Source organism: Chelonoidis abingdonii, chromosome 11 (assembly GCF_003597395.2).
Source record: "Chelonoidis abingdonii isolate Lonesome George chromosome 11, CheloAbing_2.0, whole genome shotgun sequence".
Classification (NCBI taxonomy): Eukaryota; Metazoa; Chordata; order Testudines; family Testudinidae; genus Chelonoidis; species Chelonoidis abingdonii.
Window position 1 is genome coordinate 24917185 of NC_133779.1, and position 12374 is coordinate 24929558.

The window sequence follows — 12374 nt, forward strand, 5'->3', positions numbered from 1 at the left end:
GGTTGATTTATACGTATCTTTTCTGAAAAACCATATTGAAAACACAAAGGTTTTATTGCCGCACTTAATAACAATTTACATTTTAGAAGTCTTTGCTGATAATTATGAATTATAGAACTAAACTATTGTTGTTCGGAAAGAAATACAGTTTTAAAGATTAGAGTTAATTAAAATTAACATTAAATGCGAGCTCCCGGGACCAGTGGCAGAGACCAGCGATGTGGGTGCACTGAAAATCAGCATCCTGTGCCACATATGTTCATATCTGCCCGGTCCTAACTAAAATAACTCAAACAAAACAGATAATTATCAGGGGTAGGTAACTATGGTGCGCTGTACCGAAGCGGCACGTGTGCTGGTTTTCAGATGGCGTCACTGCCCAGGTCCTGGCCGGTCCAGAGGGTCTGCATTGTTAATTTAATTTTAAATGAGCCTCTTAAAGCATTACAAAAACTTGTTTACTTCAGTAATACAGTAATTTAGTTATTATGTAATAATTTATAGAGAGACGACTTTAAAAGGTTAAATGAATACCATGCAACATCATTAGAGGATCAACGAGACTCGCACAGACCTTCTGGAAACGTGCAACCCTGATGTATATCACATGCAATTTAAAGCATGTCTACACGAGGCTGCGTTGCTACCAGCGCTTTGGTTGGTTTACTGGTGACCAGACAGTAAGTGTGAAAAGATGGGATGGGGGTAATTACGCATTATAGAGAAAAATGCCCCAAAATTGGGATGGTCCCTATAAAATCGACATCGGTCACCTAGTGAACTTCGTTCATGCGGAGGGTGGCTTTTTTTTCACACACGCCTGAGCGACCTATTATACCGACACAAAATGCTAGGTGTGACACGCTTGAGCTTGAGCAGTACGTAGAAATGCAACTCGAGTTCAGGCACTGTTTCAGGCATTGAATTTAATTAGCGTTAGCAAAGGTATTCAGGTTGGTGTGTCAAACGAGCGTAGAGAGAGAAGCAACATCATTTCAGTCTTGTGGATAGGTAGACCAGACAACAGGGTGAAAAATAGCAGGGCTGTGGGGGGTAATGATGACGTTCCATAAGAAAAAGCCCAAGATATCGGGACGGTCCCTTATAAATCAGGACATTGGTCACCTCGAACCTCAGCTTTACATTCAAGTTCTTTTCAAAACAACCATTCCCCCCCACACACACTCCCATGTTAAACTGGGGCATTAGGGACCGGATTTCCTGGGATTTTTATTTAGTCGATGTCCCAATTTTTGGGTCTTTCTTATATATGGCTCTATTAAGCCACCGTCTGCTAATTTCCACATTATGGGGTCTTGGCACCCCATGGCAGGTCGTCTGTGGGACAAGAGGCCTGAATATTTGCAGTGGGGCAGCGGAGGCAATGACACCCGTCCCATGTGCACCCACCCCTTAACTTCCCCACTGCACCTCTCCCGCCCTAGACACCCCAGTTTCTGCAAGCAGCCCCCCCCCAGTCCTCATTGCATCCTGGCCGATCTGCAGGCTGCGGGCGGGGAGGGGGTTCCCAGGCAGTCGCACAGCTTGGGTTCCCGCAGTGTTCCAACCCCCTGCGGAAGGGCCCGGGGAAGGGGCATCGGGCAGGCCCCGGAGGGGCCAGCCTCTCCTGCGCCCCCCCCGCGCCCTGTGCCGGCAACGAGGGCAATGGCCGGGCGCGCAGCGCTGGGGCTGCGTTCACAGCCTGACTGAACGCCCAGGGACCACGCAGCGGTAGCGGATTGTGGTCAAAACACAGCAGATTTCACTGGTAAGCTAAGGTCCCATTTTGGCCTAAATTGCAGGGAGCCAGGACTTTGCCCTAAATCATTCACGAGCTTAAAATAGTTCAGAGGCTTTAGAAAACTGGAATTGCCCATTGGAAAAAAATCAAATAATCAGTGAACTCCATTTGAAAGCTCTGGGATTGCAATTCACGGAACAAAACTGGCTTTGAAAAAATAGACAGGCCTATGTAAAATGCTCAGCTCTCTCTCGCTGAGAGAGGTATTGAAACTTGGCCGCAAACCTGCTTTTGGAATCCGTTGTCGGAAGCTAGAGTTGCTTCTAACCCAGATGAGCTAAAGAAACACGTTTTAAATGTTTCCTAATAAACGATATAAAAACGATTCACATTTTGTTCCCGTTAAGCACAAGGTTTTCAGCCAACTGAATGTGTCTTGCCCACAAAAAAGCAAGGAGGGGAATAGGATGTTTGTTAGCCTGAAGCTAATTAGCTGCAGCCGTATCAGATTTCAGTTCATTAGTTTGTAGCTGAAAAGAATCTGTGCAAACAGACCTGTTTAAAAAGATGGTAAAATTCCCTTGTGATCTCCTCTCTGTCACCAGTGCATGGCTCACATGTGTGGCAAAGCAAAGAGGAACCTTCTGAACATGTCAGATTTCAAAAAAAACCCACCCAGCAGAGTGGCGCAGCGGAAGCGTGCTGGGCCCATAACCCAGAGGTCGATGGATCGAAACCATCCTCTGCTAGTGACCATTTTTTCACCCCCCCCACTTGGAGCCCTGGAAATAATTAATGCAGCTTTTACTTTAACCACATAGGAAAGAGGAACCAATTCTCTTGCATTTACTTTTTCACAGCGATTCAACGAAGGAGAAAGCCACAGAGTGAACCCTCCTCTAAAGAGACAGAAGTGCCAGGACTCCAATCACATACAACCGCAGCACTGGAAGGACCTCCAGCGCTCAGCTAGTCCAGTGCCGGGCACTGTGGCAGGACTAAGTATTATCTAGACCTTCCCTAACAGGGGTTTGTCCAGCCTGCTCTTAAAAATCCCCAATGATGGAGATTCCACAGCCTCCCTGGGCAATTTATTCCAGTGCTTAACCACCCTGACAGGCAGGGAGTTTTTCCTAATGTCCAACCTAAACCTCCCTTGCTGCAAAGTGCTTCTTGTCCTATCCTCAGAGGTTAAAAAGAAACATTTTTCTTCACCCTTCTTTTAACAACCTTCTATGTACTTGTATATTGTCATCATGTTCCCCATCACCCGGCAGCCTTCTCTTCTCCAGACTAAACAAACCCAATGCTGTTGTTTTTTTCCCCCCACCTGCCCTCACAAGTCATGTGTTCTACAGCTTTAACCATTTTTGTTTCTCTTCACTGGACCTTCTCCAGTTTCAGCATCACAATCAACATCTAGAATGAAAACGCACCATTTAAAATCAACATTCACACTCCCTCCCTTATCAGCGCTCTTTTTTAAACTCGACCTATTAGCCTTAACTTTTGCAGCACATACGGGTACGTCTTGTCCCACCCTGACCTTTGCAAAACCAAGAGTTAAGGATTGTCGTCAGTTTTAAGATGTCTTAAATTTGTTATTTTCTCCATTTTTTGACAGGGGAAAATCCACGTAAAGAATGGACAGACCAGGGGTCGTCAATCTTTCAGAAGTGCTGTGCCGAGTCTTTATTTATTCACTGTAATTTAAGGTTTCGGGTGCTGGTCAGACATTTTAACGTTTTCAGAAGGTCTCTTTCTATAAGTCTATAATATAGAACTAAACTATTGTTGTATGTAAAGTAAATACGGTTTTTAAAATGTTTTAAGAAGCTTCATTTAAAATTAAATTAAAATGCAGAGCCTCCTGGCCCGGTGGCCAGGACCCAGGCAGTGTGAGTGCCACTGAAATTCGGCTCACATGCCATAGGTTGCCTCCCCCTGGGATAGAATAACATGTTATATGCTGAACAATTACGCTGTAGTACGTAAACGCACGTTTACACATTTTTAAATATGTGTCTCGCGTAAACGTTTGAGAACTTTAACTACACGGGTTGTTCACACGACAGCCTGCAAGAGTTGCAACGTCGGTAACGATTTTTAATGCAGCATTAAACCAGTGCAATGGCTATTCCTCGACATATCTCACATCTCCTCTTCCGAAAGAGTGAGTTTGTGGAAGGAGGTATTGGTTCAACTTCCTTGCGTAACAGGGCTGCTACCGTGAAAAGCTCTGTAACCGTTCCGGTTCGTATGGCTCAGCCATTAGGATGTTCTCTTTTAGGCACAGATTTTTCCGTCAGGATGTATTTTCGGATTGAAGACTCTTAGCCCAAGCGATGGTTTTGGTAAAGTTTCTCAAAATAAGTGTGGGGGGGGTAGGATTCAATTGGTTTTGAGAGTTTTGGCGTCTCTCGTGGAGGTGGAGTCCTTATCTCGGCGGAGCAGGCTGCTTCCTTCACCGGAAGTGGCCTCCTGGAGTAGACACGGATGCAATCCTAGATGCTTTGACGAGTAAACCCGGCCTTTGATTGGGAAGATTGGCCTTGTCCTGGGGGTCTGCAGACTACCCTGAAGGGGTCCACGAAACATTGTCATTACCACGGCTTTCAACCCGTGGGGAGCTATGATTTCCAAAGGGGTCCGCCCCTCCCTTCAAAAATTCCTTCCGGGGTCCGCAAATGAAAACTGGCCCAGGCAAGGGGGATGCCTGGTGCCTTTAGGGACACGGCCCTGGGAGGCGGGGGGTTGAGACGTCCAATCCTGCGAGTGGGGGAAACAGAAAAGGCCCCTTGGCCCCCACCCAATTTTGGCAACTGAGGCTCAGCCCATCAGGGGGAACTTTGATCCCGTCTGCCCGGGGTTTTGCCCTCTGCCACCCACCCAACCGGGATCGGTCTTAGGGAAAATGGAGCTCTGGGAAAACTTGTATTTTGATGCCCCGGCAGGCACGGTGCCCCCCCATTTCCCCTGGCCCCTGCAGGCTCCCCACACCCCCATCTCCACTGCCTCCCCCGGTGTTTAATTTGTGTCCCCTCCTGTGCTCCTAAACCCTGCACCCCCCCATCCCCACATAACCTGGGGCTCGCTTCCCCATCCGTCCCATCCCCCCACGTTCCTCCGCACCCCCCATAGGGGTGAGCAAGAAGCCACCCAGTTGGCGAAAGTGACCTGGATGCCCAGAGCGCTTGGTGTCACCCCTTGTTTTCCCCCCCCGTAGCTCTCTAGGGGGGTGCACGGCATCTGTGCCTCAACTCCTTGCCCTCCCACCCGTCCTTAAAAGGGAGGTTAATAAATACAACCCTGGACGCCCAGGGACCACGCAGCGGTAGCGGATTGTTGTCGAAACACGGCAGATTTCACAGGCTAGCTAAGGTTCCCATCTTGGCCTAACTTCCAGGGAGCCAGGACCCTGCCCTAAATCATTGGCAAGCTTAAAAATAGTTCAGCCGCTTTAGAAAACTGGAATTGCCCATTGGAAAAAAATAATAAAATAAGCAGCCAGCTCCATTCGCCTGTCGGTTTAACAGACGCTCTGGGTTTGCGTTTCACGGGCTTTGGAAAAAACGACAGGCCTCTGCGAAAAGCTCGGCTCTCTCTCGCTGAGAGAGGTATTGACTCTTGGCCGCAAACCGGCTTTTGGAATCCGTTGTCGGAAGCCAGAGTCGGTTCTAACCCAGATGAAACACGTTTTAAAGGTTTCCTAGTAAATGACATCAAAACGATTCACATTTTGTTCCGGTTAAGCACAGGGTTTTCAACCAACTGAATGTGTCTTGCCCACAGAAAAGCAAGCGGGGGAATAGGAATTTTGTTAGCCTGAAGCAAACAGCAATTAGCTGCAATCATATCAGATTTCAGTTCATTAGTTTGTAGCTGAAAAGAATCCGTGCAAAGTGACCTGCTTGAAAAGATTGTACAAGTCCCTTGTGATCTCTCTCTGTCACCAGTGCAGGGCTCCCATGCATGACAGAGCAAAGAGGAACCTTCTGAACATGTCAGATTTCAAAAAAAACCCACCCAGCAGAGTGGCGCAGCGGAAGCGTGCTGGGCCCATAACCCAGAGGTCGATGGATCGAAACCATCCTCTGCTAGTGACCATTTTTTCACCCCCCCCACTTGGAGCCCTGGAAATAATTAATGCAGCTTTTACTTTATCCACATAGGTTAGAGGAACCAATTCTTTTGCCATTTACTTTTTCACAGCGATTCAACGAAGGGAGAAAGCCCCAGGCGGATGTGCGAGGACTCTAGTCACATACAACCACAGGCCTGGAAGGGACCTTGAGTGGACAACGGTAGCCAGTGGGGCCCCCCTGCACCCTGAAAACCTCCAGCCCACTGGTGGACCCCCTGATCAACCCCTCCCCCTCCCTCCCAGCGCCTCCCACCCACTGCAATCAGCTGTTTTGCAGCTTGCAGAAGTGCTGGGGTGGGGGGAAGGGGGCAGAATTGGGTTGGAAGTTGGGGGGGGTGGCCTGGAGGGGGGTGGGAGAGTGTCAATAGGATGGGGGCTGTGGGGGAAGGGCCAGCCTGGAGAGGAGCAGGAAGAGTGTGGGGGCTTCTAGGGGGGGGAGAGTGGGAATGGAGTGGAGCTTAGGGGGGGGTGCGGTGGGGATGGAGTGGGGGTGTGAAAAGTGGGAAGGCTGGGGGCAGAGCAGGATGGGGGCTGGGTGAAAGGTAGAGCGGGACTGGAGCGGAGCAGGAATGGGAAGAGGGGGTGATGGGGTGAGAGCTCGGGGAAGGAGTGAGAGTGGGTTTGGGGGCAGAGCAGGGGTGGAAGAGGTGGGGTTGGAGAAGGGGTGGGTGGGCCTGGCAACACAGCAGGGGTGGGGCTTTGGAAGGGTGGAGCAGGAAGAGGTGGGCTGGGGCAGAGCAGGGTGGGAAAGGGGGGTGTATGGGGGTGAGAGCTGGGGGAAGGAGTGGGCGGTTGGGGAGAGCAGGGGTGGAAAGTGAGGTTTGGGGGTGGGTGGGCTGGCAGCAAGTGCGGGTGGAGGTTCAGGACAGGGGTGGGGTTTGGAGAAGGGGTCGGGTGACCGGGCAGGAAGAGCGAGATGGGCCTGGGGCAGAGGTGGGGTTTGAGAGAAGGGTTGGGCAGAGCAGGTGGAGGTGGGGGATGAGGGTTGAGAATTGGGGGAAAGGAGTGGGTCGGTTTGGGGCAGGGCTGGGTGGGGTGGGCCTGGTGGCAGAGGAAAGGTGGAAGAGTGGGGTGGGAGCGGTTTGGGGGCAGAGGTGGGAAGGCGCAGCGGTGGGTGGCCTGGGGTGGGCAGGTGGGTGGGTTTGGGCGGGGTGGAAGAGGGGTGAGGGTGGTTTGGACAGGGGAAGGGTGGGGGGGTTTGGGCAGGGGTGGGCGGAGTGGGCAGGGAAGCAGGCGGGGTGGTTTGGGGCCGGGGTGTGAAGAGGCGGGGGTGGGTTGGGTGCAGAGGGGGGTGGGTGGCAGGGTGGAAGAAGCGGGGGGGGGGTGGGTTGAGTGGGAGGGTGGGTGGGTTTTGGGCAGGAGGGTTGGCCTGGGGGTGAGTGGGCATGGGTGGAACGGTTTGGGGGCAGGTGTGAACGCGGGGTGGTTTGGGGGCAGGAGGTGGGCTGGATGTGTGTGGGAGTGGGACAGGAAGAAGGCGGGGAGCGGGTTTGGGGCAGTGGAAGAAGGCTGCACAGGGTAGGGGGTTGGGGTCGTGTAGCCCCCCGTGGCTGCTCTCCCCACGCCAGCGCACCAGTGTGGAGCTCGGCGCCTGCGACACGTGCGGCACGCCGCGGGACGGGTTTGCGTCCCGCCTGTGGACCAACCCGGGAGGGGGGCAGAGACGCACAAACCGACGTCGGCAGCCCGTCTCGTGCAGCGGAGCCGCCTGCCGGGCTGGTGAGGGGACACGGTGGCAGCCGCAGCTCTGGGGGCCTGCCCACCCGCCGGAACCAGGCTGATTGCCCTCCAGCAGCGCCGAGCTGCGGAGCGATTTGCGGCACAGAAGATGGCTGAGCGGCGGGGGGGCAGGAGGGTCGGGGGTTGCAGGCAAGAAGAGGCGGAGCGCGGGGGGCAGGATGAACAAGTGGGGGGGTTGCAGGGCACAGGAAGAGGCTGGAGCAGCGCGGGGGGGGGCAGGAGGAAGGAGTAGGTGGGGGTTACAGGCACAAGAAGGGGCTGGAGGAGTTGGGGGGGGGCAGGAGCCGGGAGAACAAAGAACCGAGAGCATCTCTGGGCGAGTCTGTCCTGGGGGGGCTCATTAACCCCTCCCTGCCCGGCCGGGGGGCGGGATTTCTCCAGCTGGGACCAGCCCCCACGGGCTCTGCCCGCATCCGCTCCGGAGCCAGGTAATGGACAGAGACCGTGGGAACGTGCGGGGGGGGGCGGGGAAGTGACTCTCTGCCCCAGGGGACCTGGGGGCATTAAATCTCCCAGCCCCTGCCCCCTTGCTGCTAATGCACTGTGGGGCAGGGCTGCCCGGGGGGGGGCAAGTGGGGCAATTTGCCTCGAGCCTCACAGGGGCCCCCACGATAATTTAGTTTTCTATAATATTGCAACTTTTTTTTTATGGAAGGGGCCCCCGAAATTGCCTTGCCCCCGGCCCCCTGAATCCTCTGGGCGGCCCTGCTGTGGGGTCAGGTCCGGAGCTGGTGCCCAGGGCTGGATCTGCTCCTGGTGGGGGGACAGAGCCCTCCCCAGTTTCTCAAACGTGTTGCCTTTGTCCCCTCCACCTTCTCGATATGCAGTTCATGGGCTTGGGTTAGCTGGGAAACCCACTAATCGCCTTCTCATTTGGGGTAGCTTGCGGCTGGCTCTGGGGTGGAGACGAGGAGGCGATTCCCTGCCAGCAACAGGGCGTGGCAGGGGCACAGGAGGGGAAGGGGAGAGCAGGGGTCCCCCATGTGCCCAGCCCCAGGGGACCCAGTCACAGCTGCTGTATCCTCACCGGCCCCAAACAACTCCCCCCTCACCTCCCTCCCGCTGCCAGCCCCCATCTGCTGCCCCATCCCTGCTCTCAGGTAACCCTTCGCGCGCCAAACCTGCTGCTTGCCCTCGTAAAGCCGCTTTGCAAAGGGCACCTGGCTGCCCATGGGGTGGGGAGTGAGGGACCCAGGACCCGTTTATTCAACATTCATCTTAAAATCCGTTCCCACGAGGCCACTTTCCCCTCCAGTCTTTCTTTAATGTGGCTATAAAATCCCCTCCCATCTCAGGGGTTTTCCCTCGTGTTATCAGCATTTGATCAAAATACAGGACCATTTGGGACCCGGTTTGTCTGCGGCACAAGTTTGGGACCCGGTTTGTCTGCGCGTCTCAAAGAGCGCTTTGAAATGCCCTAAAAACGTGCCTTTGTTTCTCTTTGAGATGCTAATACTTTCCCGTCGCTAACTATAAAATACGAACATCGAATCTCAGCTTTCCCCGTCACACTCTTTAATATGGACCTAAACAGGATGACGCATCTTCTGGAGATGTGCCCACCCCCCCTCACATCCAGCGGCTGGCAGTGGAATCTGTACTGGGGGGCGCTCTCCGCAGACTCTGCCGGGGCCTCTGTAGGAGACTAGTGGGTTTGTGAGGGCTATGAAGACGCTGCCCCTGTTTATCTGCGGAGGGGAGACCAGGGGCCCCCTCTTTCTCCCCTACACCTGAGCTTCGCCCAGAGCTTCCATTTGATGGGGTCCTGTCCCCGTGAGCGATGGGGCTGAGACTGGGGCAGCAGGTACTGAGTGTTGGACTCTTGCTATTCCAGGGCTCGGTGACCTTCGAGGAGGTGGCTGTGTATTTCACCAGGGAATTGTGTTTCAGAGAACCCTCTACAGAGCCGTCATGCAGGAGAACTGCGAGAATGTGGCCTCGCTGGGTAAGGATCCCCATCCCCTTGGTTCTTAGACGGGAAATGACAAAATAAGGTTCACGTCACCCCCACACCCCCACCTTAACTCTGCCCTGTTTCAGCAACGTGCCAGTGACACGCACGCTAACACTCTGCCCTCCCCGGCTACAGAGCACACTGGGAACACGTGCGGTACAGCATGACCGGCTAACATCTTCTCTTTCCTAAGGCAAAACTTGGGATCAGGTCCAGGGTAGCGAATAGAAACTTCCTGCCCCTGGCACGCACTCGCGGCACTGAATCTGCTGCACGCAGTCCAGAACGGACTTGCAACATGTACTAAGCCCGTCACCCTCAGGATTCCTTCTGAGTCAACGCCTCCACTTACCACCTCTTCCCTGGTAGTTTAACCTTTACGCTACCCTTCCTGAACTCTTCTGAGTGGCTATTGCTAGCTGCAGTGCTAGCGGATGGGAGGGCAGAGTTAAGGTTGTGTGGCATACTTTTCCTCTCCTGGTTTTCAGAGGTTTTTGTGCAGCCACGCTAGAAGGAGACAGACCCCAGTTGTCGGCAGGCAGGATCGAACCGGGGAACCTCTGGAGCTTAGGACATGAGCTGAAAGCCAACGGGCCATTAAGCAAACGCCTTAAGCTCTCTCTTGAAGTGGTGTCGGTGCCGGGCCGGAACACCACACCCAGAAGGCATGTGGGTTACGGTACCACTCGGCAACCTCAACTCTGCATTAATGCAGGGCCACCCAGAGGATTCAGGGGGCCTGGGGTCTTCAGCGTCTGGGGGCCCCCGCTTCGGTGGTAATTCGGCAGTGGGGGGTCCTTCCGCTCTGGGAACCGCTGCCGAAGTGCCCCGAAGACCCACGGCGGGGGCCCCCCCCACTGCCGAAGATCCTGCACTTCTGCAGCAGGTCCCACTTCGGTGGTAATTCGGCAGTGGGGGGTCCTTCCACCCCAGCCACCGAAGACCCGGAGCAGAAGAGGCTCTGGGGGCCCGGGCCCCTCGAGAGTTTTCCAGGGCCCCTGAAGCAAGTGAAGGACCCCACTCCAGGAGCCCCGAAAAACTCTAGTGGGGGCCTCTGAGGGGCCTGGGGCAAATTGCCCCACTTGCCACCCTCCTCCCCCGGGCGGCCCTGCATTAATGCAGCTAAGGGCATTTCAGGTTTTAATGGACTTTTCTGCTCCTGTTAAGTGTGTCTATGCGAGAGATCTGCTGGCATACCCGCATCGGTTAGGGGCATGAGTCTGAGAACATTGAAATATGGCTTTTCAGCTGGAAAGTTCGATATTAGGGCAAAACTTCCAGGAGAAATTCCTGCCTATCACCTGTTGTCTGGAAGCTGGTATGGTGCGGCTCCGACTCAACAGCCTACACCCTGGAGCAAACCGATCTTTGTGACAGTGGATTGCCGGGAACCTCTGGCTATTAACAGAGCCTTAATCTCGCTGCATTTCGTGTTCTTTTGATGTCCTCAGGTTTCCTCGGCAATCTGAAATTGCAAACTATACAGTTATAAACTCTTTCCCAAAGAGGCGGTGGGTGCCCTGGACTATCCGAGATAAATGCTAAACAACTGCGATTGGTCAGGACGATTTCAAATGTTGGTTCAGCCTACGGTCTGCACAGAAAATATTATCCGAGCAAGGAGATTTTGTAAAAAGCTGCATTTGGGCCAGTCTGTATTTCAGGAGCACCTTGATCAGATAACCCCAAATCTGGCCCACCAACCCTGCTCCGCACTCCCCTGGTGTGCAGTGAATTTGAAGACAATCCGAGTAAGCATGTGGATTTTAGAGTAGTTAGAATATTTGGCTTTTAAACAGAAAGTAATGCTGAACGTACTATGGCCAGGCAGAATTAGATTTTTATTTTTATACTTTGGATAAGATCAATGTTTATTTTTAAGCTTTTTTCCCTCAATTTTTATCAATTTAATGTTTCACGGTTGCTCAAAGCGGTGGATTTTAAGCATATTTTTTTCAGTGTTTATCATAAGAACAGTCTTACTGGTCAGACCAATGATCCATCTAGCCCAGTATCCTCTCTTCTGACTGTGGCCCGTGTCAGAGCTCGAGAGGGAAGGTACAGGACAGGTGGAGTGATCCACACATCTTCCCCTCCTGGCTTCTGGCAGTCAGAAGTTTAGAGTTGCCTCTAGCATGGGGTTGTATCCCCTGCCCATCCTGGCTGATAGCCATTGATGGACCCGTCTTCCATCAACTTATCTAGTTCTTTTTTAAGCCAGGTATATTTTTGGCCAACACAATATCCCACGAGAATAAGCTCCAGAGCGAGGGGAAAAAATACTTTTGTTTGTATTAAACCTGCTACCTATTAATTTCATCGGGTGACCTCTGCCTTTGGTATTGCAGGACAGGGAAAATAACACTTATGGACTCGTAGGACTGGAAGGGACCTCGAGAGGTCATCTAGTCCCGTCCTCTGCACTCGTGGCAGGACTTGGCATTATCTAGACCATCCCTGAGAGGTGTTTGTCAGCCTGCTCTTAAAAATCCCCAATGATGGAACTTCTCTGTTCACTTTCTCCACACCATTCATGATTGCATAGACTCCTATCATATCGTCTTTTAGTCACTTCTCTTTTTAAGGGTATGTGTGGTGTTTTGGACTTTAGTGTAGACTCTTACAACACTGATGGAGAGGTGGTATCGTAGTTGAAAGAATTCTTCCATGGACCCAGCAGTGTTTAGGTTCAGCTTCATTGTCCAGGGTGTGACATTTTCACAGGCTTCAGCGATGTCATTAAGCCAGCTTAAATTTGCAGAGACCAGCCCTAAATCGACCAGCTCAAATATATA

At 52.8% G+C, this 12374-nt stretch overlaps 3 protein-coding genes and 2 non-coding genes across 8 annotated transcripts in view; 4 read left to right on the forward strand and 1 right to left on the reverse strand.

Annotated features, from left to right (window-relative positions):
• The window catches only part of LOC116836048 (uncharacterized), a 616551-nt gene that overhangs the window by 592033 nt on the left and 12144 nt on the right, over positions 1 to 12374 (forward strand). Inside the window, exons 1-2 of one of the 4 annotated variants that reach the window (XM_032799412.2) lie at positions 9492 to 9570; positions 11031 to 11330. The exons of 2 other annotated variants lie outside the window; for them this stretch is intronic. Coding sequence is in view for 1 of the 2 variants with exons in the window: in XM_032799411.2 (XP_032655302.1) it covers positions 9537 to 9570 (34 nt within the window). In the remaining variant the exon portion in view is untranslated. Of the gene's footprint in view, positions 1 to 9491; positions 9571 to 11030; positions 11331 to 12374 lie in introns of those variants that run through there. One more of the 4 variants, XM_032799411.2, reaches the window with a different exon arrangement.
• The window catches only part of LOC116836046 (uncharacterized), a 441820-nt gene that overhangs the window by 65961 nt on the left and 363485 nt on the right, over positions 1 to 12374 (forward strand). The window contains 1 exon segment of the mRNA XM_075070367.1: positions 9460 to 9570. Coding sequence (XP_074926468.1) covers positions 9460 to 9570 — 111 coding nt within the window.
• LOC116836047 (uncharacterized) overlaps positions 1 to 12374 on the reverse strand; it is a 445785-nt gene that overhangs the window by 30408 nt on the left and 403003 nt on the right.
• On the forward strand, positions 2419 to 2490 carry TRNAM-CAU (transfer RNA methionine (anticodon CAU)). Its single transcript has one exon. It is a non-coding gene; the product is annotated as a tRNA-Met (tRNA).
• Positions 5770 to 5841, forward strand: TRNAM-CAU (transfer RNA methionine (anticodon CAU)). Its single transcript has one exon. It is a non-coding gene; the product is annotated as a tRNA-Met (tRNA).